The sequence below is a fragment of the Camelina sativa genome, chromosome 18 (genome assembly GCF_030686135.1).
Source record: "Camelina sativa cultivar CO46 ecotype springtype chromosome 18, ASM3068613v1".
In the NCBI taxonomy this organism is placed as follows: domain Eukaryota; kingdom Viridiplantae; phylum Streptophyta; class Magnoliopsida; order Brassicales; family Brassicaceae; genus Camelina; species Camelina sativa.
Genome location: NC_141897.1, coordinates 935,099 through 959,061, shown reverse-complemented (window position 1 = coordinate 959,061; position 23,963 = coordinate 935,099). Strand labels below are relative to the sequence as shown.

At 37.4% G+C, this 23,963-nt stretch overlaps 3 protein-coding genes, 2 long non-coding RNA genes and 1 pseudogene across 10 annotated transcripts; 1 reads left to right on the top strand and 5 right to left on the bottom strand.

Annotated features, from left to right (window-relative positions):
- Positions 1-908: 908 nt before the first annotated feature.
- On the bottom strand, positions 909-2,000 carry LOC104760206 (pectinesterase inhibitor 12). Its single transcript, XM_010483091.2, has one exon. It carries the CDS (start codon positions 1,547-1,549, stop codon positions 1,010-1,012), a length of 540 nt encoding a protein of 179 aa, XP_010481393.1. The 5' UTR covers positions 1,550-2,000; the 3' UTR covers positions 909-1,009.
- Positions 2,001-6,665: 4,665 nt separating this feature from the next.
- Positions 6,666-7,873, bottom strand: LOC147921315 (uncharacterized). Its single transcript, XM_087499709.1, has 3 exons — positions 7,870-7,873; positions 7,651-7,823; positions 6,666-7,271 (listed from the first exon to the last, which is right to left on the bottom strand). The coding sequence occupies exons 1-3, from the start codon at positions 7,871-7,873 to the stop codon at positions 6,666-6,668; spliced, it is 783 nt and encodes a 260-aa protein (XP_087355835.1).
- Positions 7,874-8,297: 424 nt separating this feature from the next.
- LOC104760205 (pectinesterase inhibitor 12 pseudogene) lies at positions 8,298-9,002 on the bottom strand (annotated as a pseudogene). The gene has a single exon (XR_015588801.1). The product of XR_015588801.1 is annotated as a pectinesterase inhibitor 12 pseudogene (transcript).
- An 893-nt stretch (positions 9,003-9,895) lies between these two features.
- On the bottom strand, positions 9,896-10,589 carry LOC104760204 (pectinesterase inhibitor 12-like). The gene has a single exon (XM_010483089.2). The coding sequence runs from the start codon at positions 10,527-10,529 to the stop codon at positions 10,002-10,004; it is 528 nt and encodes a 175-aa protein (XP_010481391.1). The 5' UTR covers positions 10,530-10,589; the 3' UTR covers positions 9,896-10,001.
- A 1,854-nt stretch (positions 10,590-12,443) lies between these two features.
- On the bottom strand, positions 12,444-16,049 carry LOC147921314 (uncharacterized). Its single transcript, XR_015589371.1, has 2 exons — positions 15,945-16,049; positions 12,444-12,692 (listed from the first exon to the last, which is right to left on the bottom strand). It is a non-coding gene; the product is annotated as an uncharacterized LOC147921314 (long non-coding RNA).
- Positions 16,050-22,204: 6,155 nt separating this feature from the next.
- Positions 22,205-23,693, top strand: LOC104760202 (uncharacterized). 5 transcript variants are annotated; one of them, XR_015588798.1, is made up of 5 exons: positions 22,205-22,516; positions 22,625-22,794; positions 22,885-23,008; positions 23,133-23,197; positions 23,339-23,693. It is a non-coding gene; the product is annotated as an uncharacterized LOC104760202 (long non-coding RNA). The 5 variants fall into 5 exon arrangements; XR_015588797.1 differs by having other exon boundaries at positions 22,254-22,516; positions 22,885-22,993; XR_015588796.1 differs by lacking the exon at positions 23,133-23,197 and having other exon boundaries at positions 22,254-22,516; positions 22,885-22,993.
- Positions 23,694-23,963: the final 270 nt, after the last annotated feature.

Genomic DNA, 23,963 nt, shown 5'->3' with positions numbered 1-23,963 from the left:
GATATGCGTAATCAAATCACGTATAGACCATTCATATTATGCGAGTCATGAGGTCAACTTTAATTAGCGTCATTTTCTAATATCTGTTAAGAGTGTCGTATCCACCCATCCACATGCTAGTGTAGTGTTATACGCTATTTTGACTATGTATGAAGCATATATGTTTGCTATTTGTTGAACGAGTGACTGCACTAGCTCGATGGTTATGATTAAAGAAGACGAAACAAAGGACTTTATTCAAGATTGTCAAAGATCGTAGAATTACAAGTTGTCTGTTTAAAAGCTGACCGGCCTATTACAGAGTTATGTATTCTCAATTTGACTAATAGTACTTAAAGCTAGAATTGGACGAACTCCAGATTCTTGCCTCCGAATATTTTATGCCCTTCTCCATGCTGCTCCCTCGGTATTTATAGTTGATGGGACGTTTCATCCCTCTGGCTCGAGATCGATGTGGTATTGTCTTGGAGTGAAGTCGGTGACCGACATCTTTGCGGACTGTCGTTAAATGGGCTATCCGTCCTTATTGGGCCTTCTAGAAGCTAAATCGGCCTGGTAGGGATGACCTGGTCATTCAATACTTACAAAGGCTAGATTGACTATTTCGTGAACGGGCCGGGTTGGAGGCCTGCTAAGGAGGGGTGAAACCCATATCCAACACTATTCGTTAAAGATTAGTATTTAGATGAGAACATTAGATGATTGTTTTTAGAAATGCTATTAAAAGTACTTCTGGATTTAATTGTCTTCGTAATGTACGTACATAATCCCTCATGGGTAAAGAGACTATAAGGCGATTGGCAAAATATAAGCTCTTCAGAGACATTCATTTGGTTTGATACATTGTGTACATACATAGTTAGTTTGGGTTATTGACGCATGCATGTCCAAAAATGTGTATTTGGAAATTTTTAAGATAAGTACTCTTTTTTTTGCTAAATAAAGATAAGTACTCTTTATTCAAGGCAATCTTACTCTACGGTACATTATGAATATTATTTTAGTAATTTCATTTCAACATATTTGTAAAAGATAAAGGAATCAGAATCATCTGATACAAAGTATCGTTATCTTTGGTAACCGGAGATTTCTGTGGCGTTTTTCTTTCTTTGAATCCAGTTTCGCAAGTGCTTGGTGCATCCATTGCAGCACTCAGAACCGTGACAACAGTGTTGTAATCGCGTGATTTCATGCTAGCCAAAGCTTGGTTTAAAGAATCAATAGCATCGGTGTAAAGCTGGAGGCAGTCACGTAACGGCATCTCACTTATCTTGTTCATTTTCTTCCCCTTGAGAATCTTGTTAACGGTTCCTTTCAGGCTAGTCGCTTTCGACGCTGCGTTTTTGGTCGATGCCACGACTAATCCGGCGAGATCTTTTGCGGCTTTGCTCTGCGGATTCGTCTCGAGAGACTTGACGCATATATCGTTTTTGAACTTTGGGTTTTTAGCTGCAGCTTTCTTGCAAGAATCTCGAATCAGAGTTTGTGCGGTTGAGAAAGCGTTTAAGAGGAGAAAGAACGTAACAATCAGATAAAGTAAAAATTTCATATTTTTTTTTTTCTTTTTCTTTGGGGAAATTAGAAAGAAAAGTTTAATGAGAATCGATTGATGAACAAATTTATTTACTTTTGTGATCAAAACTTATAATAAAATGAAAGCAGAGAATTGAACGGTTGTGTTTATGACATGAGATTTGATGACTAACACAACGGCCTTTTTTAGAGGGCTCATGTCACGGTTTACCACTACGCTCATGTCGAGTGGCCTAATTGTTCGTTTTAACACTCTTTCTTATACGCCGTCGTGTTCCTGCTTTTTTTTTGTAAAGAAATAAAAACATTCCGGTCCGTCCAACATGATATCGTATGTACGCACTACGCAATAATGTTTTCGATGAAAGTATTTCTTTTTTTTTGTTGGAGTGATGAGAATTTATTGATAAAACAAAAACCAGTTACAATTGCATCTGAAGAAACAAGAACCAAGTGGTAAAACTTTAAGATTATTATTAACTTGGATGATCTTTACAAATGAGTATTGTGAGAGTTATATACAACTCTTAGAACACTCTAGAACTCTCTCAACTTTTCTATATGCTATACAGCTATACAATGCTTAGTCACTCTTTCTGGATGAGAGGGAATCAAATCCGTTTTGAATTGAGACAGTCTTCATCTTCCTTGTTTCTTCCTTTGCAGGTATATGTTTTGTCTTCTTCTGCAGCTTTGTTTGGACTTTCCAATTGGGCCTGACTTCTCCAATTGGGCTTGAGGTAATGGACCTGTATTGCTCACACCCTCCCGCAAACTTGGAGTGGGTGGTCCAGCCACACCGAGTTTGAGCCGAAGATGATTGAAGTCTCGCTTTGGCAGTGACTTTGTGAAAATGTCAGCTAGTTGCAGGTACACCGGAACATGTATAATTTCGATTAGTCCCAATGCAACCTGCTCGCGGATGTAGTGATAATCTGTATCAAAGTGTTTTGAACGGTTATGAAGAGCTGGGTTGGCACTGAGATAAACTGCAAAGAGGTTGTCACAACGGAGTGGTGTTGCCTTTTGATGAGACCATGGACAGCTCAACCAAGGAACATGGATATGAGGAGCAGCTTGAACCGGAAGAATCATTGGAGGAGCAGCTTGAACCAGAGGAAGCACCGGAGGAGCAGCTTGTACCGGAGGAAGCATCAAAGGAAGCATCAGAGAAAGCGTTGATCGTTCCGGTGGGTCCTCTAAAAAGGTCATGATCCAGGAGGTTCAACCAAGCTATCAATGGACTAATCAAGGAGCTGGACAAGAAGCAGGAAGATGTGGTTCAAACCATTTGGATGATGCTCACAGCTCAAGGTGTTCGGTAAAGGGTAAAGTGTTGCTTATGCACTCTTTTTCCCTTGTCAAGTTTTGTCCCATTGGGTTTTCTTGACAAGGTTTTTAATGAGGCCTAAGTAACATTTTCTAAGTCCCCTTTGCCAACCCAATTCGTGGTCCAAGGCCCATCTCTTTGTCTTGGTCCATTTTCTATCTTTTCTCTTTTATTCAAACTTGCATTTATTGCTTTGTAATTTCCTAGACATTATGCATGAGCTTGACCTTGTTAAAGCTCTTGCATGATTTCCTAGGCCTTTAATTCCTCTCTTCTACTTCGTGTCCCCTTCTCCTATAAAAAGACAAAGTAGTTCTCATTTGTTTCTCATTAAACATTTTAATCAAAAACCTTCTTTTTACTTGTTTGATCTAAGAAGTGTGTAGTATCTTCTCAACTTGTTTACTTCTTAGTGTGTCATATATAAGTTGTAATCAAGCCTGTAGTCTAAGTGACCTCCATCTCTCTTAGAAGTACACTTCATTCTCCCCTTCAATCCGCTGCAATTCAACCTCTTCACCTTCTCCGCCGTTCATCTCTCCATTCCGCTGCATCTTCAACCCATTCTTCTTCATCATTTTTTTCATCTCTCTTCAAGACGTTGCAAAGTGTGTTCTTGGGAATAGATCCTCATCCAGGAGTCTATCACCTTTGGTTGAGCTATGCCAAGATCACGAAGCAAGAATGAAAGCCATTGGATTTCATGAGTTGTTGCTGTTAATGCTCTGTATTCTACTTCGGTGGAGGAATTAGAGACCGTAGCTTGTCTTTTAGCTGACCAAGAGATGAGGTTTGGTCCAACAAAGGTGCAGAACCTTGTTGTAGAACGTCGAGTTTGTTTGCAGCCACCGTAGTCACTGTCACTATATGTTGTCAGCGACATATCTGCATCCTTCTTGATGTGAAGACCGAGATTGAGAGTTCCTTTCAGGTATCGTAAGATTCTCTTGAGGAGGCCAAAATCAGTGACAGTTGGGGAGTGCATTCTCTGACAAACAAAATTGACAGCATATTGTATATCAGGTCTAGTGATGGTAAGGTATTGAAGTTTACCCGCTAGACTTCTGAAGTAAGTAGGTTCTGGAAATGGCTCCATGTTCAGCTTGTCAAGACGTTCAAGTAGAGGAGTAGGCATGGAGTTGCAGTTGGACATGGATGCTTGATGCAGAATGTCCTTCGCATATGCCGTTTGATGAAGAAACAAGCCCCCAATGTATGATTGTATCTCAATGCCAAGAAAGTATCGAGGTGGTCCTAGATCTTTCATGGAGAATCGGTTGTTAAGGCTACCAATGAGAGCTTGGATCAGTGAGTTTGTGCTCCCAGTTAGGAGTATGTCATTGACATATAGAAGAAGGACCAAAGACTCTCCATTTCTTCTGTAGGTGAATAGTGATGGATCTGACTTGCTGCAAACAAACCCAAAATCGATCAAGAAGTTACTGAAGGTATTGAACCATGCTCTGGGTGCTTGCTTCAAGTCGTATAAGGCTTTTGTCAATTTGCACACATATGTTGGGTGGTTGGGATCAACAAAGCATGGTGGTTGTGACAAGAAGACTGGTTCATCAAGTTCTCCATGGAGAAAGGCGTTGGAGACATCAAGTTGTTTGATGTTCCAACCCTTTGCAGTCGCTACATCAAGTACCATTCTTATCGTTGCTGTCCTGACTACCGGACTGTAGGTCTCTAGATAGTCTAAGCCTTCTTCTTGGTTAAACCCTTTGGCCACAAGCCTAGATTTCAGCTTGTCAACTGATCCATCATGTCGCATTTTGGTTTTAAACACCCATTTACAACCTAAAACATTCATTTCTTCATCTGGTGGGACTAGAGTCCAATTATGTAGCATATTAATTGTTGTCATCTCATCATCAACAGCTAGATTCCATCCAGAGTGTTTTAATGCAGCAGTAATAGACTTAGGTTCTTCTATACTAAACTTGGACGTTAGGAGAACATACCGACTGTTTGGCTTGTGAATTCCTGCCTTAGATCTCGTAGTCATAGGATGAAGGTTGTCTTGGTGAACTTCTTCAACAATTGGCTCATTGTTGTCTGATTCTGTATTCAAATCTAGCTCATTGTTGTCTGATTCTGTATCCAAAACAGATTATGTAGGGAGAGCATTGTCTGCGACCGTTGTTGCAGGTGGAGATAAGACCCGAGTGAGTTGAGGCTCAACGACTTGAGGTCGTGAAGGAGTCGCTGATTGCCATGCTCGAAGAAGAGGAGTTTGGTATCTTGGTGAGAGAGACTGATACTGCTGTTTAAATGGGAAGGTGTCTTCATCAAAAACGATATGTCGAGATATGTAGAACTTCCCTGTTGGCGGATAAAGACATCGATAGCCTTTGTGTTGTGGACTGTAGCCGAGAAACACACATTGGAGAGACCTTGGTTCAAATTTATGATGTGTCAGTGGTTTCAAGTGTGGATAGCAAGCTGCACCAAAGACTCGCAACATGGAGTACTCTGGTTTTTGATTGAGAAGAGCTTCAAGTGGACTTTGGTTCTGCAGAACTGTTGATGGGAGCATGTTACCAATGACACTTGCGGTATAGAAGGCTTCTACCTAGTATTTGATTGGTGTGTGACTGTGAAACAACATAGAGAGACCCAATTCTACAATGTGGCGATGTTTACGCTCAACAATGCCATTTTGTTGAGGTGTGTAGGGGCAAGAGATAAGATGCCTGATTCCTGTATTAGCAAAATGTTGTTTAAGTTGATGATTGGTGAACTCTCCTCCTCCATCACTCTGAAACACTTTAATCTTAGTGTTGAACTGATTTTCCACCATTTTTTGAAATGCAACAAACACTTAGTAGAATTCAGACTTTAAATCCAGAGGATATAACCTGGAATAGCGAGAGAAGTCATCAACAAAGACTGCATAGTATTTAAAACCTTGACTCGATACAACTGGTGAGGGTCCCCAGAGATCACAATGGACTCGAACTAAGGGGTGCAAAACACGAGACTCTGAATTAAAAAACTGAAGTTTTGAACTTTTCCCCATCTGGCAAGGTTCACAAATTGGGGTAGTGCTGCTCTTATTTACTTCAATTGCCTTGCTATTCTTGAGTTGTTGGAGAATCTTGAAGTTTGAATGACCAAGCCGATGATGTCATGTTGCTTCTGAAGCTACACAATGGCGATTAGAGAAGAGGGTAGCAAACTGATGATTCTCCAACACATAAAGACCATTACGCCGATTTCCCTTTGACACCACTTTCTGAGTGTTTAGATCAATAACGCATATCTTATTAGAATCCAAAAATACTCCACAGGGATAGTCATCACAAAGCTTAGATACTGACAAGAGTGACTTCTTAATTCCAGGACAAACTAAAATATCATTTAATGGAATTGTACCTGCTGGTGATGTCAAAGTAGTAGAACCGACATGTGTGATGGGTAGGTAGGTTCCATCAGCTACCATTACTGTATCATTACCATCATACCTTGTTGCTGACTGAAGTGTTGTTGTAGAAGGGGTTACATGAGCTGAGGAGCCTGAATCTGTGATCCACTCTCTTCCTTGTTCATCATCAACTTGCAGAGCAGCAAAGGCTTGGTTATCAGAACTCTGGTAAGTGTTATCGAACCTGTTGTAGCACTTCAGAGCCGTATGACCTGGTCTTCCACAGATCTGACAAGTGGGACGTGAGCCAGAGTTGTTGTGTGTGCTTTGATGTTGAGAGAATCCTCTTCCTCTGGTAGTATAGCCACCTCTGCCACGGTTGTAACCTGAGCGTCCTCTTCCTCTTCGATTACCAACATAGTGAGCTTCGCTTGTCTACTGAGTCTGAAAAGCAATATTTGAGACGGCGAAGTTGTTTCCTTCATACGACTGCAGCTTGGAATCGAAACCTTCGACCTCAAAAACCACATCAGTAAAGCTTGGTGGTGAGAGTTTAGTGAGAGAGCTTTGAATGACTGTGGTGATGGGGTCATATTCTCTTGTCAGACCATTGAGAAAATCGAAGATCTTCATGGATTCATCAACCGGTTTCCCAATGGCACTGAGAGAATCACAAAGACGCTTGAACTCACGAGTGTACACAGCCAAAATTTTGTCGATTTTTGTGAGAAGTTGTAAGCTCCGACGGAGAGAGAACTCTCTGGAAAGCGAGCTTCTGTTGTAAGATTCAGCAAGATGGAGCCATACAGCTTGAGATGTTGACAGAGTATGAACAGAGCCCAGAACTTCCTCAGAGAGTGTGCCAAAGATCAATGAACGAACCAGTTGGTCGGTGCTGAACCAGGATGCATAGAGAGGGTTGGGTTCTTCAGTCTGAGTATTGTTGCGAGTGACTGCTCTGGTGACTGGTGGAGGTGTGACACTTTCATTGACGAATCCAAGGAGACGTTGACTGGAGAGGAGAGATTCAAACTGTGTTTTCTACAGTAAGTAGTTGCTATCAGTGAGCTTTAAGGTGATGGAGCTCAAGCCATGAACATTGCTTGGAAAAGGGTAAGCCAAGCAAGGATTTGCGGGATCGGCCATTGAATCACCTGTTAGGGTTCACAATGGCTCTGATACCATGAGAGAAACAAGAACCAAGTGGTAAAACTTTTAGATTATTATTAACTTGGATGATCTTTACAAATGAGTATTGTGAGAGTTATATACAACTCTTAGAACACTCTAGAACTCTCTCAACTTTTCTATATGCTATACAGCTATACAATGCGTAGTCACTCCTTATTGATGAGAGGGAATCAAATCGGTTTTGAATTGAGACAGTCTTCATCTTCCTTGTTTCTTCCTTTGCATGTACATGTTTTGTCTTCTTCTGCAGTTCTGTTTTGGACTTCTCAATTAGGCCTGACTTCTCCAACTGGGCTTGAGGTAATGGACCTGTATTGCTCACATCTTTGACATGTATGGCCATAGACATCATCCATTCATCCTTCAAAATGTCATAAACTGCCACCAAACCAAATTTAAAACCTAAAAACCAAATGGTAACGTAAACGTAAACGTAAAACTTGCTTACCCATTAGTTTCTATACATTGTGAGTAATACGAACTATCTAGTTTTTTTTTGCGAAAAAGTGATGACACAGACGTATCACGAATATCTGAGGATGAAACTCACTTATTAGTAGATAAAAATATTATCACTATTAGTATTATAGTTTAGATTATAAGAAACATATTAGTAGATAAAAAAAAATGTCACTTATTAACATTTTAAATTATTAATAATAAAATTAAATTTAAAGAATTGAACGTCACATAGTACGTAAATTGGACAACATTCTTAGATATTTTTAGTTCAGAACTTTTTTTTTTTTTTTTTGTTTTTTTGTTTTTTTCAGAATTTAAGATAGTATATTATACTAGAATTTTTTTCTTTAAATAATTAAAATAGCGTATGACTTACATTTCAATGTCAATGTTGCCAAAAAAAAAACAATCATATTTGTAAAGTGAAATTTTATTTCCATTAAGATAAAGTCTCTATTCTCTCAAAACTTTATATGGTAAACATAATCGAATTCAATTATTGAAACACGTTGACAGTTTCATCATAGCATATTAGTAAAAGCCAAAGGAATCAAAATCTTCTGAAACAAAATATTGTTCTCGTTAGTAACGGGAGACTTCTGTTGCTTTCTTTCCTTGAATCCATCCTCGCAATTGCCCGGTGCATCCAAAGCAGCACCCAGATTTACAGTAGCGGTACTATAATCATGCGACTGAACGCTCGCTAAAGCAGTGTTTAACGAACCATTAGCATCGTCATAATGCTCAATGCAATCGTGTAGCACTGTCTCAATACCTGGTCCATATCTCTTGCCCTTGAGGATCTGTTCAACGATTGCTTTCACATTCGTAGTTTTCGCCGCAGCGTTCTTCGTCGATGCTATGACCAAACCTTCGAGTGTGGTCGCGGTTTTGCTTTGTGGATCTTGTGTAAGAGAATTGACGCAGAAATCGTATTTCATTTGCGGGTCTTTTGCGGCTGCTTTCTTGCAAGAATCTTGAATTAGAGTTTGAGCAGAAGCGAAACCGTTCAAGAGAAGAGAGCACATAACCAATGAAACCAAGAACTTCATCTCTTTTTTTTTTTTTTTTTTTTTTTTTTCTTTGGAGGAAGTAGAGAAAATAAGAATTGATTGATGAAAGAATAAGTTCACTTTGTGTTACAATTTATCGTAAAAAAGAACATAGAAGTTTATGGTAACGTAACAACTTTGCCATAATTCACTAATTGTTCATTTTTATACTCTTTCCTTATTTGTCGTTGAATCAAATGTATAAAAGTTACCAAATTGAAAATATTGACATTATTCCAAAATTGATAATTTCCTACATTCAATTAGTACTGGTAAGATATTCAAATTTAATGTTTATTTTCTAAATGTTCAATTTATTTGTTTGAAATTGGTCAACATGAATTATTTCTTTTCCATATACGCAAGTTTCTAGGTTATTCTTTTCAAAGGAAAAAAAAAAATTCTGGTCATACAAAATAGAGTTTAAAAATTTGAATAGTTTACACTTTACAGATTTGGCCAATTATTTTGATTGTACATACATTAAAACCTCTTTAAATTAATACTCTATAAATTAATAAATACTCTAAATTAATAAATTTTGTTAGTCCTAAGTCGGGACAGTGTAAAAAATTACAAAATTCGATAACATAATAAGATAATATTTTTTTTGAAATTTTCATGTAAAATATGGTCACAATATTATCATAAATTAATAATCATGCAAATTTACATATATAATATGCTTATATAGTAAAGTATGTTTCTCTTAAACCTCATATCTATAAAACATTTTTTATGTTATATCTTCAAACTATAATGATATAAAATATTCTATAACATTTCATAAAACAACTAAATTTTTTTAAAGTTTTCAATTTATAAATATGCATCATTTACATTTTAATAGTTTAAGAGAAACATACTTTACTATGTGAAACGTTATAAAATCATTATGTCCAATTATTACCAAAAGGAAAAATCAATATATCAATGTTGCCGGCAAAAAAAACCCAGACATGTAAAGCGAAATTTTATTTAATTTAAGATTAAAGTCTTTTTGCTATCAACTTTACATGGTAAACATTAGTCGATGTTTTATTATTGAAACACGTTGACAGTTTCATCATAGCATATTAGTAAAAGCCAAAGGAATCAAAATCTTCTGAAACAAAATATTGTTTTCGTTAGTAACGGGAGACTTCTCTTTCTTTCTTTCCTTGATACCATCCTCGCAATTGACTGGTACGTCCAAAGCAGCACTAAAATCCACGTTAGCGGTTTCATAATCGTGCGATTTAACGCTCGCTAAAGCAGTGTTTAAATTATCATTAGCGTCGTCATAAAACTCAGCGCATTCGCGTAGCTCTGCTTCAATACCTCCATATCTCTTGCCCTTGAGGATCTGTTCAACGATTCCTTTAACATTCACTGTTTTCACCGCAGCGTTCTTTGTCGATGCTAGGACCAAACCTTCGAGGGTGGTCGCGGTTTTGCTTTGTGGATCTTGTGTAAGAGAATCGACGCAGAAATGGTATTTCATTTGCCGGTCTTTTGCTGCTGCTTTCTTGCAAGAATCTTGAATGAGAGTTTGAGCAGAAGCGAAACCGTTCAAGAGAAGAGAGCACATAACCAATGAAACCAAGAACTTCATCTCTTTTTTATTTTTTATTTTCTTTGGAGGAAGTAGAGAAAATAAGAATTGATTGATGAAAGAATAAGTTCACTTTGTGTTACAATTTATAGTAAAGAAGAACATAGAAGTTTATGGTAATGTGTTGAATCATTAATTCAATAGTTGAATAAAATCAAGGTGTTGAAAAAGAAAAAAATATTATGTACATTAAAACATGTTGAATAAACAAAAGTTGGAACCACTAGGATACATGGTGCATTATTATTGGTTGTTAAAGTTTTTTATAATTTTCATTTCATTCTAACTATTTGACATCAATTATTTTATAGTAATCAAAGTTTTTATTTATTCTATGAATGGCATGACCAATCTTTTTGTATTTAATACAATTTTAAAATAATGATCTTATACTCAATAACATCCTAATCCCTATCAATACAACAACAGAAATAAATAATAATATTAAACCATAAATACCTCAATTAAACCAACAACAACTAATCCAATGATCATTCCAACATAAACCACTAATAAAACAACCAACAAGTCATTAAATATTAAACCAGCAACATAGCAACATTCTAACGACTCAACTCTAGCAACCTAACAGAAGTCAGATATCAAACAATCAAGCCACTAGAACATCCTCCTCTTCAATGCCTTTATTCCACGATCACATTTTGCATTTATCAGCATCACAAACAACAATTGAGACGCATGAGTATTATCACAAATACTCAGTGAAGCAATCCTCCCATCTACTGGGCTATACAGAAGAGCAACTGAGAATCCAATGTTCAAGAATCAACAGACAACACAATAAAACCAGGAAAACAATAATCAGCTGTCTGCTGAAGAGTTAGTGTCGACCGACACCCTCATGGTGTCGACCGACACCCACCTCGACTTGGAAACCCTAGAAGTGTTGACCGACACCTCTACCTAGTGTCGACCGACACTTGCCCAAGTCTTCGTGACGTCAACTCCTTACTGTCGACCGACACCCACCTGGTGTCGATCGACACTGAGTCCGCAGACATATTCTTCTCGAAGCTGCGAGTCTGTTCTCCGCCTTCCACCACCTCCATTGCGACCAACACTCTCCCAAGAGTCACAATAGGCCATAGAAACCACAAATCAACCACAAACCAGCAAGGAATCAACCAAAGCACACATAGAACATAGAAACAAATAATTCTCAGGCTTAAATCATCCATGGTCATGCACTTACCTTTGCAACAAGAACATTCTGACCCTAAAATCACGAAAAAGCCTCCTAGCAAGCTTCTACCACGTTCTCAACCTCATATCTCCACCCACATAGACAAATCTCACCAAGAACAGCCAAGAACTCTCAAAAACTCCCAAGAACAATTTTTCTCTCTTCTAACTCTTTGAAAATCGACAATGAGCAGCTGCCTACTTCCAATGTCGACTTTCCGCTTAAATAACAAGGTTTTAGGGTTTCCTAAAACCAAACCATTCTAATTCGACGATTTAAAACAAACCAATCGAACCAAAAATTGATAGTGTCGACCGACACACCCCTTGTATCGATCGACAAAGATCCTAAAACCAACCAATTTGGTTTGCGGATGTTACATTCTGATTTACATCAAAATTTATTATTTTCATACTTTATAAATAGAGACTTCATTTGAACATATAAATATTTTTTCTTTTACTATTATTTTTCTATTAACTTTCAATTTTATTTATTTTAGTAATGAATATTTATTCTTCTAATTCTTTACAAAAAAATAATCATAATAATATTATTAACTAAGAAAGATATGTCAATTTATTTTCAATCAATTATTGTTATTATATGTAATTATAAACACATAATACAAAATAAAAATATAGAATAAAAGTGATGGAAACGATGTATGTATTCATTTTTCTCCCTCCATGGGTGAACCTTAAAATGAGTGTCTTAAAAATTTAAAACTAATTATTTATTGAAAATGTGTTTTTTAGTATAACTTTAAATGTAACAAATTTTGATTAAAATTTATGTAAAATAAGAAAATAAAACGATAAATTATAAGTACATTATATAAAAACATAAATATATTACATTATAAATGGGAAACCCACAATCTGAAGGCTTGCCAAAGCTTTAGTTGGAAAACTCACAATCTTGGATTGGATTTCTTTGCTCATGAGGCATCCCAAAACCTGACCACAAGAAACAAACAAGTCACGTACATAAGAATCATGGCAGAAAAAGTCTTGACGAAGTCTACAGTCACACTCACACAAGTGCAAGTGTGAGGTGAATGCTTGGTCACAGTTCAATAAAGTGAAATACACAAGTGAAGGAAAAACACTGGAGTCATTTAACACAGACATCATCGGATAATATACACAATTAACTACAACTTCTTATGTGAGTGATACAAGGCAAGCAACAGCAAACAACAATGCCAATAAAACATAAAACATTACTTTAGCCAAAATTCTCATCACATAAAAGAAAACATTTGCATCACAATCACTGAAAGCTAAACCAATATACATGTTCTCTAATTGTCCTAGCTCCAAGTAAGCAATCCAGAGAAAGTAGCCTATGTTAGTTTAAGCGGAAGTAAACATAGAAATATAAGAGTGAAGAGAGTTAAGCGAGTGAAGAACAAAGAGAATAATAATAGAATGATATTCCATTAGTATGCTTATTACAATGTCGACTACAACCTTTAAATAGGAGAACAAACTAGGGCTACACACTTTTGAATCGACAACTAGGTGATATAGACATCAAGAGAGAGATAGAGAGGATCCCAATGGTGATAGTCACCGGTCATGGTCTCCTAGGACGAAGCCAACCGTGACTATGTTCCCTATTATCTCCTGACGGCTGCAATAGGAATTCTAGATCCTTCTTGTGGGCCTTAAGGAGACTTGGCCTCTTCTCTCTTCCATATGTCTTGATAGAACTCGGACTTGTCTAATACTCGTACGGACAACCGTACGGACACGACTAAGTCCCAAGGTAGTTCATGATCAATAGCCTATTCTTACAAAACAGTATCAAGTAAGCAAGCCAGGTAAGAACCTTGACTAGTGATACTAACCGTATCTATGCTTTATAGCCTGCCCAAGAAGAATCCCAAAATTTACCAAAGGTGATAGGCAAGTGTGTTTATGAGAAAAAGGTATTGAAGAAGGATCAAGAACAGAATCTGAATCTCCCAAGCTTTTTATTTTATTTTAATAAATGTAAAATTATATTCAGCCCAAAAAAGTCCTTTTTACAATAATGCAGCCTTTGTTTAAATTAAGACTGAGAAGAAAACTTAAAAAAACCTGTAGAGATTTGTACCTTTAAAAACGAAAAGTAGCTAGCTTTTAGTGATTTAAAGTACTCTCTCTCTCTGTTTTTTAAATCATTTGTGTGAAGTTTGCAAACTTGAAAGATAAAAGCTTAAAATAAAGTGCACGCAAGATTTAACGAGTTCGGATCCTTGGGAGGAATCCTATGTCTCGCTGGAGAAGATCTCTGGAAAATCCACTAAGAAACTTAGCTCAAACCGAGCTCTCAATCACTGTTTACACTTCTATCTGGTTCTTTCACTCACACTAGTTCATACACTTCATCTACAATATGCTTTTATAGACAAACCAAGACTACTCTCTTAACTAGGGTAAAGAGAACTTAACCCTGGTTAGAAGTTCCCGTTTAGCTTGGTCTTCAAGCTTGGCACAGATTCTGAGGTAGGCGGAGAGAATCGCAGGCCTGCTTTGCTTTCCCTCCTTCAGATCGGACCAGCCCCACAGTATACGAACATGAGATTGTGTCTGTTGCAGAGTGAACAGCCGAGAGTCGAGAAGCTTCTAATCTTATTTTGAACCTTATCTTTGAAAGCCTCTCACTCAACCCGTGTCTTCTGTTTTTTTCCTCTTCTCCTTGAAACCCTCTTTTCAAAGCCAGTCTTTGACTTTTTCTTTGCTTGGTTTCAAGAGATTTGAAAAAACCAGAATTTGGGATTCAAACTAATCCCCACAAAACCAAAAAAGGGGAAGCTTAACGGCGTGAGCCTAGCCAAACTTGTAACCCATCCGTAAACTTGGTCGATTCAAGCGAGAGCAACTTGTTTCAGATTAACCGATCAAGAAACTGAATAAGCTGAGCAGGGGAGCTCAATAGACCACCATGCCGATGCTTGTTCCGTTCCAACCAAATCGTATGGACTGCGGCTTGAAACATAAGTCTGAGCAAGAAGAAGGTTGTCCCTTTGATGGTTGAACTGGAGAGGAGAGAGAGCAGCTGAGTGAAACTAGAGGTGTAGTGATGACAAAGTAGTTTTCGAGATAAAGCCTGCCATATTCGTGATGACTAAGAGCAAACAAATAACAGGTGCTCTAGACTTTCCATAGGAACTTGACAGGATGGGCACGAAGTGGATGGCCCAATGTTCCAAGCGAGCATCCGGTCTCCTTTAGATAGCCTATTCCGAGCAGCAAGCCAGAGCATAAAGGAATGCTTAGGGATAGAGATCGAAAATCAAAATCCCTTGTGTTAATTGACTCACTGGCCGGAGCGTCGAATCTGGCGCCACATTTCAAAGGAGAGAAAGTGAGGTTTGTAAGTGTTATCTGGCTGCCGCCATAAAGCAACATCATTATGCAAAATTTGTCCTCGATATCTTAATTTTTGAATCTTTGACTCCACATTGTTAGCGAGGTCAGGCTGATGGTGTCAAATTTTTTGAGTCTGAAGCACTGAAGCAACAGATGCATGTGAGGCAATCCCAACAACAATAAAACCCCTATCACCAAGAGTTTCATGCAAACGACCAAGATCACACCAGGCATCATACCAGAAAGATGTTTGCAAACCACTCAGAACCTCAACCTTGTGGAAAACCTTAGCAAGGGGCTTGTACTTAAGCATATTCTTCCACATCCATGACCCCAAAGATGTAGAGTCTTTCACTGTCCAAAAAGCGCCTAAGCGCAGCAGCTCCCGGTGAACCCAAGTGACCCATAGGGAACCTACACATGATACAATCTGCCATATCAACTTGTAACAGCTAACCTTATTAGCCTCAATCAACTTTAGCCCCAAACCACCCTCCTCCTTAAGCAAACAAACATCTGTCCAAGCCAGCTTATTCTTTTTTGCATTTAGTTTCGGACCAAACCATAGAATAGCAGCACAAAGCCTGTCTAACACCTTAGTACACGCACTTGGTAACCAAAAAGCGGATATCTAAAAATTAGTGATACTAGCAATGACAAAGCGTAAAATCTGCAGCCTCTCTGCACAAAATAGAAACCGATGCTGCCGAGAACTCATTGTTTTGTGGATTTTTTCAAACAAAGGGAGACAATCATGCATAAATCTCCCAGGCTTTTTAACTCTACTTGACCAATGAGGTTATCAAACAGTGCTTCTGAATCATAAAAAATTGATTAAATCAAGTTTACCTTTTTCAATAACCTGATGTTGAATTATTCCATCTATTGTGGTGATAGCACCTAAGTGATGTGGCAAACGAGGATTCAGCGCACATGTGGGGGGAATCGGGATAAGGTTTTGGAAGTTGCAGGCACGTGAAGAGCGAATAAAAAGTTGGCCAGTTGCAACATAACGACAAAGGAAAAATTAGTTAACACTAATTGTTAACAAGTTAGTATAAGAGCACTGTTAGCTCAAACTTTCTCTTTAATTCAATTTCAGAACTTGTACTCTTTCTAGAACTTTCTAGAGTTATCTATTTCCTCATTGTTTTGATGGAGAGTCTCTTCTGAGACTCTTGCATGCGGGAAGATGAGGCTGTGTTTCTTGTGAATGTTTTTTCATTGTTCAATTTATTGGTTGTAGATTCACGTTATCACTTAGAGATTATAGACTGGACTGTTGGTGATTTAAGTTGTTAATCAACAGTTATTTCACTAACCATCACAACTTTTGGTCTTTTGGTGAATGGTTACAATGGTTCATTGTACGTTTGCAAACGTATGATGAAACGATCGAACATTATATATATACTCTGTTTCTCCACATCAAAAACAAAGGAAGAAATCGAGAGTAAGAAAAAGTGAGATACCGATAGAGAAAAATCAGATTCACAAAAATCAAAGTTTGAGAAAAAAACTTTGGTGACAAAACACAAAAACAAAACACAAAATCTCTATTTGTTTCTCTTGAATCTTAGCCTAGAACAAGAGAGAAAACTTTGATTGTCATATCCTACAAGAGATTTCGTGTAACCCTAGGCTTGAGAGAAGGGTCAAAATACTCTTTAAGGAAAGCGCTCTTGTGCACGTTTCAATCATTATCCAAGTTCACCGTATGTTACGATCCGGAGTTACACTGCTTTTACAACATTCTTAAAGAGTTTCTGGTGAACTATGACGAGTGCATCGGTGCATGAGATGACTTCAAAGTTTGGCAAGTTGGACAAGTTCGAAGGAGTGAACTTTTGCAGATGGCAGAAGAAGATGCATTTCCTTCTCACCACACTCAATGTGGTGCATGTTCTAAGCATGCCAATGCCTACTGTGACAGAGGATGCTGAGAAGGATTATGTGGAGGAGACAAGGAGGCAACTTAAGTGGGAGAACGATGACTACATTTGCCGTGGCCACATTCTTAACGGTATGTCTGATCCTCTCTTTGATGTCTATCAAAATGTCGAATCTGCAAAGGAACTGTGGGATGCGTTGGAATCAAAGTACATGGCTGAGGATGCTTCTAGTAAAAAGTTCCTTGTGAGTAATTTTAATAATTACAAGATGTCTGATTCAGGACTTGTTATGGAGCAATACAATGAATTGCTTCGCATCCTAGGGCAATTCGCTCAACATAACATGAAGATGGATGAATCCATCTCGGTGTCGAGTATCATCGACAAGTTGCCGCCTTCATGGAAGGATTTTAGGCGCATGTTAAAACACAAAAAGGAAGAGTTGTCTCTTGTACAACTTGGTAGCCATTTGCGCATAAAGGAATCTCTAAGGGTGCAAGAGGGTGGAAAACCCAAAGAGGCTGAACCTTCTTCAATCAATATGATGGAGGAAGGTGGGAGTTCTAAGATGGAGAATAAGGGGAAGAAGCGTCCCTTTAATGGACAACACTTACGGTGGACCTAAAAAAAAGCTTAAGAGCGTTTGTTGGTTTTGTAACAAGCCGGGTCACTTTAGACGTGATTTTCGAGCTACAAAGGATAAGAATAGAATGGGACAAAACTGTTCAGGGCAAGGGTCTAAGGACCAAGGCCAAATCACTCATCAAGGTCAGAAAGTCGTAAATGATTCACATTCACATGTGTATTATGTATCAAACATTTCTGAGGCATTTCATATGCAGGATGATGGAGTGACGTGGTGGATTGACTCGGGTGCAACTACACATGTTTGCAATGATCGTGGCTAGTTCAAGAAATATGAACTAGTTCAAGATGGTTCCGTACTTCATATGGGCAACGAGTCAACCGCTCCTATCCTAGGCCGTGGAAAAGTGGTGTTGGAGTTTAGTTCCGGGAAAACTATTGATCTCAATAATATACTTCATGTACCTGGAATTAGGAAGAACTTAGTCTCCGGTAGTGTTTTAAATAAATGTGGTTATAAACAAGTGTATGAGTCGGATAAGTATGTTTTATCTAAGGCTGGTGTCTTAGTTGGATTTGGATATTTTTGTAATGGCATGTTTATGCTCAATATTAATAAAGTTGTGAGTTCTATTTACTTGGCATGTTCTAGCAAAAATGATTCTTCTCTATGACATTTAAGATTAGGTCATGTACACTATAAAAGAATGATTGATATGTCTAAAGAAGGATTAATTCCTAATTTTGACATGAATTTAGAGAAGTGTAGTACTTGTATGTTAACTAAGATAGTTAGAAAACCTTTTAAGAGTATTGAAAGGAATTCTAAGGTACTAGAACTTGTACATAGTGATCTATGTGATTTGTTATGTTTCATAGATGATCACACTCGCTTTTGTTATGTTTATCTATTACATGCTAAAGATGAAGCCCTAGATAAATTCAAGGTTTATAAAACTGAAGTTGAATTACAACATAGTGACTTGATTAAGATGTTACACACCGATAGAGGTGGACAGTATTATGATCCTGATTATTTTCAGTCTGTGGGAATTATAAATGAGACTACGACTCCATATACACCACAACAAAATGGTGTATCTGAGAGGAAAAATAGAGTCCTAAAAGAAATGGTTAATTCCATGTTATCTTACTCGGGATTAAGTGACAGATTTTGGGGTGAAGCCATGTTAACGGCTTGCTATTTATTAAATAGGGTTTCTAACAAAAGGAACAAGATTACTCCATATGAGCTTTGGTACAAAAGAAACCAAACTTGAATTACCTTCGAGTTTGGGGCTGTAGGGCGTTTGTTAGACTACCCCAACCAAAGATTAAAACTTTGGTAGAAAGAGGTATTGATTGCATCTTCATTAGATATGCTGAGCATTCCAAGGCTTATAGGTTATATGTCATAGAACCTAATGATTCTATATCGGTTAACACCGTGATTGAGTCAAGAGATGCAATATTTGATGATACACGTTTCTCATCAATACCTAGACCAAAGGATCTGGTTCCTAGTTCAAGTGGAACAAAAGAAGGAGATGACACACTCATTCCTTCTAACGCGTCACCTATGCTCCGCAAGAGCAAGCGAGGAAGAATTGAAAAATCTTTTGGTCCCGATTTTCAACTTTATTTAGTTGAGGGGTCAAGATATGAGGTTGAATTTCAATATTCATACTGTTATCATATTGATGAGGACCCTAGAACGTTTGATGAGGCTATGAAGTCTCAAGACGTTGCGTTTTGGAAAAAAGCAGTAAACGATGAGATAGACTCCATCGTAGAGAATCATACATGGATCCTAACAGATCTCCCACCTGGTTGCAAGTCTTTAGGCTGCAAGTGGATCTTCAAAAAGAAGATGAAATTTGATGGAACAATTGACAAGTTTACAACTAGATTGGTTATCCAAGGCTTTAGACAAAAGGAAGGTATCGATTATTTTGATACCTATGCTCCTGTTGCTAGAATATCTTCTATAAGATTATTAATTGCTTTGGCTGCTATTAATGATCTTGTGATCCACCAAATGGATGTTAAAACAGCATTCTTGAACGATGTTTTGGAAGAAGAAGTCTATATGAAGTAACCTTAAGGGTTTGTTATGCCCGGGATGAGCAAAAGGTGTGTAAGTTAATAAAGTCATTGTATGGGCTGCATCAAGCACCTAAACAGTGGCATCAAAGATTTGATGAGGCTATTCTATCAAACGGATTCAAGTTAAATCAAGCGGACAAGTGCTTATATAGCAAATTTGATGATTCCGGTAATGCAGTAATCATTTGCCTAGATGTTGATGACATGTTGATCTTTGGTACCAAATTAAGACAAGTAGAACTTGCAAAAGAGTTTTTGTCATCAAATTTTGCCATGAAAGACATGGGGGAAGCGGATGTGATTCTTGGAATTCAAATCAAGCGTGAGAACAAAAGCCTATGTTTATCTCAATCTCATTACATTGAAAAGGTTCTATAAAGGTTCAATTATGAGAAATGTTCTCCTGTGAGCACTCCCATGGATGCGAGTGTAAAGCTTATGCCTAATACAGGAAAAGCGATTTCACAAACCGAGTACTCACAACTTATTGGCTGTTTAATGTATGCCATGACAAGTACTAGACCAGATATAGCTTATGCGGTAGGAAAGTTAAGAAGATATACTAGTAACCCTATTACTCACCATTGGCAAGCTATAAGACGGGTGCTTAAGTACTTGAAAGGAACCATAAATTATGGTTAGTCTTATGTCGGATTTCCTTCGTTTTAGAAGGATATTCCAATGCAAGTTGGAACTCCAATGTAGAAATTAACTCTTCTTCAAGTGGTTGAGTATTCTTGCTTGGAGGATGTGCCATTTCTTGGGCTTCTAGAAAACAAACTTGTATTACAAGTTCGACTATGGAATCGGAGTTCATAGCATTAGCAGCTGCTAGCAAAGAGGCGGAATGGCTAAGAAATTTAGTCTATGAGATTCAATTGTGACCGAGACCGGTATCACCCATTTGTATACATTGTGATAGTAAATCCACTTTGGCTAGAGCTTATAGTCAAGTGTATAATGGTAAGTCACGACACCTTGGTGTTAGACATAGCATGATACGTGAGCTGATCACTCATGGAGAAATTACCATACAGTTTGTTCGGTCTGAAAAAAATTTAGCGGATCACTTGACTAAAGGGTTAGCTAGAGAGTTGGTGATCAAGTCGGCTAGAGGGATGGGTTTAAAGTCCATTTGAAATTTTTAATTGTGGGATACCCAATTCCCCTCTAATATAATGTTAGAGACTGAATTCAATGTGGAAAGCTTACAATTAAAGATTGAAGCACTTGTTGTATCTTCCCAATGTAAGTGCTTGAATCTGCAAGAAAAGATTAGGTTAAAGTTCTCTCCTTAATAGATCTTTTGAAAAATTGCATTTGCAGGTGCAAGATTAAAAGATCTACCTATATGAGTATGAAGTGGAGCCGCATCAAGAAGCTTGGACTTAGCTTCCTATATGCTCATGAATGGATAGGGACACATGGCTTATAATAGTGTCAAGAATAAACACTTAGAGTAGTGTAGAATTCGTGTGTGTATTATCTTCATGTACCCAAATGAGTTGAAAGAATTCAAATCCATTGGGCATCCTAATTCTCGGGTATTTGGAATGTGTAATATTACTAAGATGTAAATTCAATCGTTACGATATTTACATTTATGCATGAGTTTGGTTTATGTGTGTGATTTTGTGAATCAAAGATTAAACTTAAATGGGGGGGAATTTTGGTGATTTATGTTGTTAATCAACATTTATTTCACTAACCATCACAACTTTTGGTCTTTTGGTGAATGGTTACATTGGTTCATTGTACGGTTGCAAACATTTGATGAAACGATCAAACATTATATATATACTCTGTTTCTTCACATCAAAAACAGAGGAAGAAATCGAGAGTAAGAAAAAGTGAGATACCGAGAGAGAAAACTTAGATTCACAAAAATCAAAGTTTGAGAAAAAAACTTTGGTGACAAAACACAAAAAACAAAAGACAAATCTCTATTTGTTTCTCTTGAATCTTAGCCTAGAACAAGAGAGAAAACTTTGATTGTCATATCCTACAAGAGATTTCCTGTAACCCTAGGCTTGAGAGAAGGGTCGAAATACTCTTTAAGAAAAGTGCTCTTGTGCACGTTTCAATCATTATCCAAGTCACTGTATGTTATGATCCGGAGTTACATCGCTTTTACAACATTTACTCTCGCGACTCGCAATCTCTACCCGTGCTGTTTCACATATTTCACCGTCTGTCCTGTTCTCCTTATCTGCTCACTTGTTTTACAACCGAGCAAATCCATAAACAACTATATAGAAAACTCATCTTATTAATTGAGAGATATTGATGTCTCATCGCCACTGATATTCACTACAAGAATATGGTGCATTAATAGCATTATACGATAGCGATTAACATAGTTATGCTATGGTTGACTTATGTCTGTATAGATTATAGCGTTTGTTAAAATTGAAACGCTATAAATTAGGGGTTATGGAAAAAAAGTACGCGTGTTAATATTTTTAAAGTTCGAAGTTCTATACGAATACTATTCAATTGCAAATACAATTGATTAAACAATATACAATTGAATAGCGGGAATTAAAATTAATAGCCCCGCCTGAAAATTAAGATTGGGGGTAAAATTTTGCGAAGTCTAAAAATTGGGAAAATTTTTGCCTCACTCTCGTCTCTTTGGTCACTCAGCGTCTCTTGCTCACAGGTAAAGAGAGAGACAAACAATTTTCTAACTCTCATTCGACTCTCACTAAATCTCCCTATTCTTCTCACTCTCCCTAGTCCTTAGTCGCAATATTCTTGTAGTAATTCTCTTCTCTCTCAAGAAGTCCGGTTTGTGTCGTCCTTCTTACAGATCCAATTCCACCATCTCTCTCTCCGGTAAGACCCCTAATTTGACGTATGTTTATAGATCCAATTCATCTCTTTTTTTCACTTCTTCTCCTCTTTCCTCATTTTAATTTTCTCCATGTTTTCTTATTTTTTCAGAACTACTTTTTTTTTTTTCCATATCTCATCACCATTCAGTCTCTATCGCCGAACCAATTGAAGAAGATACCGCAAGAGACGATTCGCTAGGGATCTCCTTCGTCATGCCATCTTCATCTGCGTAACTCCATCACCGTCCTTGGTCCGTCGCTGTTTCCACATCTTAGTCGGTGAGTTTGTTCCTAATTCTTAGGGTTCACCGATTTGAGTTATGATTTTTTTAATCCTTCGTGTTGGGGTTTTTCCTAATTTAATTTAAGGATGGTTTTGGGAAATCCTTTTCGGCGAGGCTTTTCGATGGTGGAAGGGAGGAACGGTATGGTGAGAATTGAACATCAGATCGTGAAGACGGTTGCATATATAGTTGAGGTAAAGTCATTCGAGGTTAGGGTTTAATCTTTCTACTAGTTTGGGTGTAGTTATCAAGCGTAAGTCTTCTTCTTGCCTTATTTTGATTCTCGAAGAACCTAAGATGTATCTTTCGTTGATGTTTTTTCGTTTGCCCCAGAGATTGAGGTTTCTAAGTACGTTTACAGTATTGCTCCTGAATACAAACCAATGTTTGATGCATTGGTGAGAAAATATATGAGAAACTCAGATTGCTTAAGTTTGTTTTCTTATAAGTTTCTCTTCCATAAGTTTTTTTTCTGTTGATTTAACTTTGTGCCATGTTTATGTCAAGTTCCATGTTGTATAACTGGTTTTTGTTTGCAGATTTCAATGTTAGCAAAGAAGGAACTAGGTGTCAATTATTGGATTGGTTTTCAGAGGAAGAGGTTGTGGACTGGTGGGAGAAGAGACTAGGTGTCAGATACGGTGGCTTGGCCTAATGATAAAATTCTTTTTATCCGATTTGAACTTGTGGTGTTCTTCTCTCTTGTATGTGTTAGTGTAGATTTGCTTTTAGCCTCTCGTATATTCAGCTCTTTAATTTCTGATGTGTTCATAAGGTTTCTGGGGCATTAGGTGGTTTAAAGGAGTTGTTTGACCGTATCTTTTATTTATGTATTTTTACTTTGTAATGATATTTTGTACGATTGTTTTATATAAATAAAATAAAATTATGGTATTTTCTGTTTAATTTGTCAAATTATCCAAAAACCAAAAAAAATTGTGGTAATTGTAATTTCTATAATATTTGGTGTAAAAATTAATAGCAAAGTGCAATTGCTATTGTTGAATATACTATTGCATAGAAAAAGTGCTATATTTGATGAAGACATGATAGCAATGCCAAAAACAGTTATCAAAAGTAACAGACCTATTATAACTGGATGATAGAGCGTTTGTTAAAAAGCTATAGTATCGTTAGATAGCGTTATTCAGGCGCTACAAAATG

Bases quoted from the DNA above. Each gene is read 5' to 3' on its own strand.
- LOC104760206 (XM_010483091.2), bottom strand. From the start codon at position 1,549: ATGAAATTTTTACTTTATCTGATTGTTACGTTCTTTCTCCTCTTAAAC.
- LOC147921315 (XM_087499709.1), bottom strand. The intron at 7,272-7,650 runs GTACATGCAAAG...TACTTACTGTAG, and splicing joins TGCAGAAGAAGACAAAACAT to AAAACACAGTTTGAATCTCT.
- LOC104760204 (XM_010483089.2), bottom strand. From the start codon at position 10,529: ATGAAGTTCTTGGTTTCATTGGTTATGTGCTCTCTTCTCTTGAACGGT.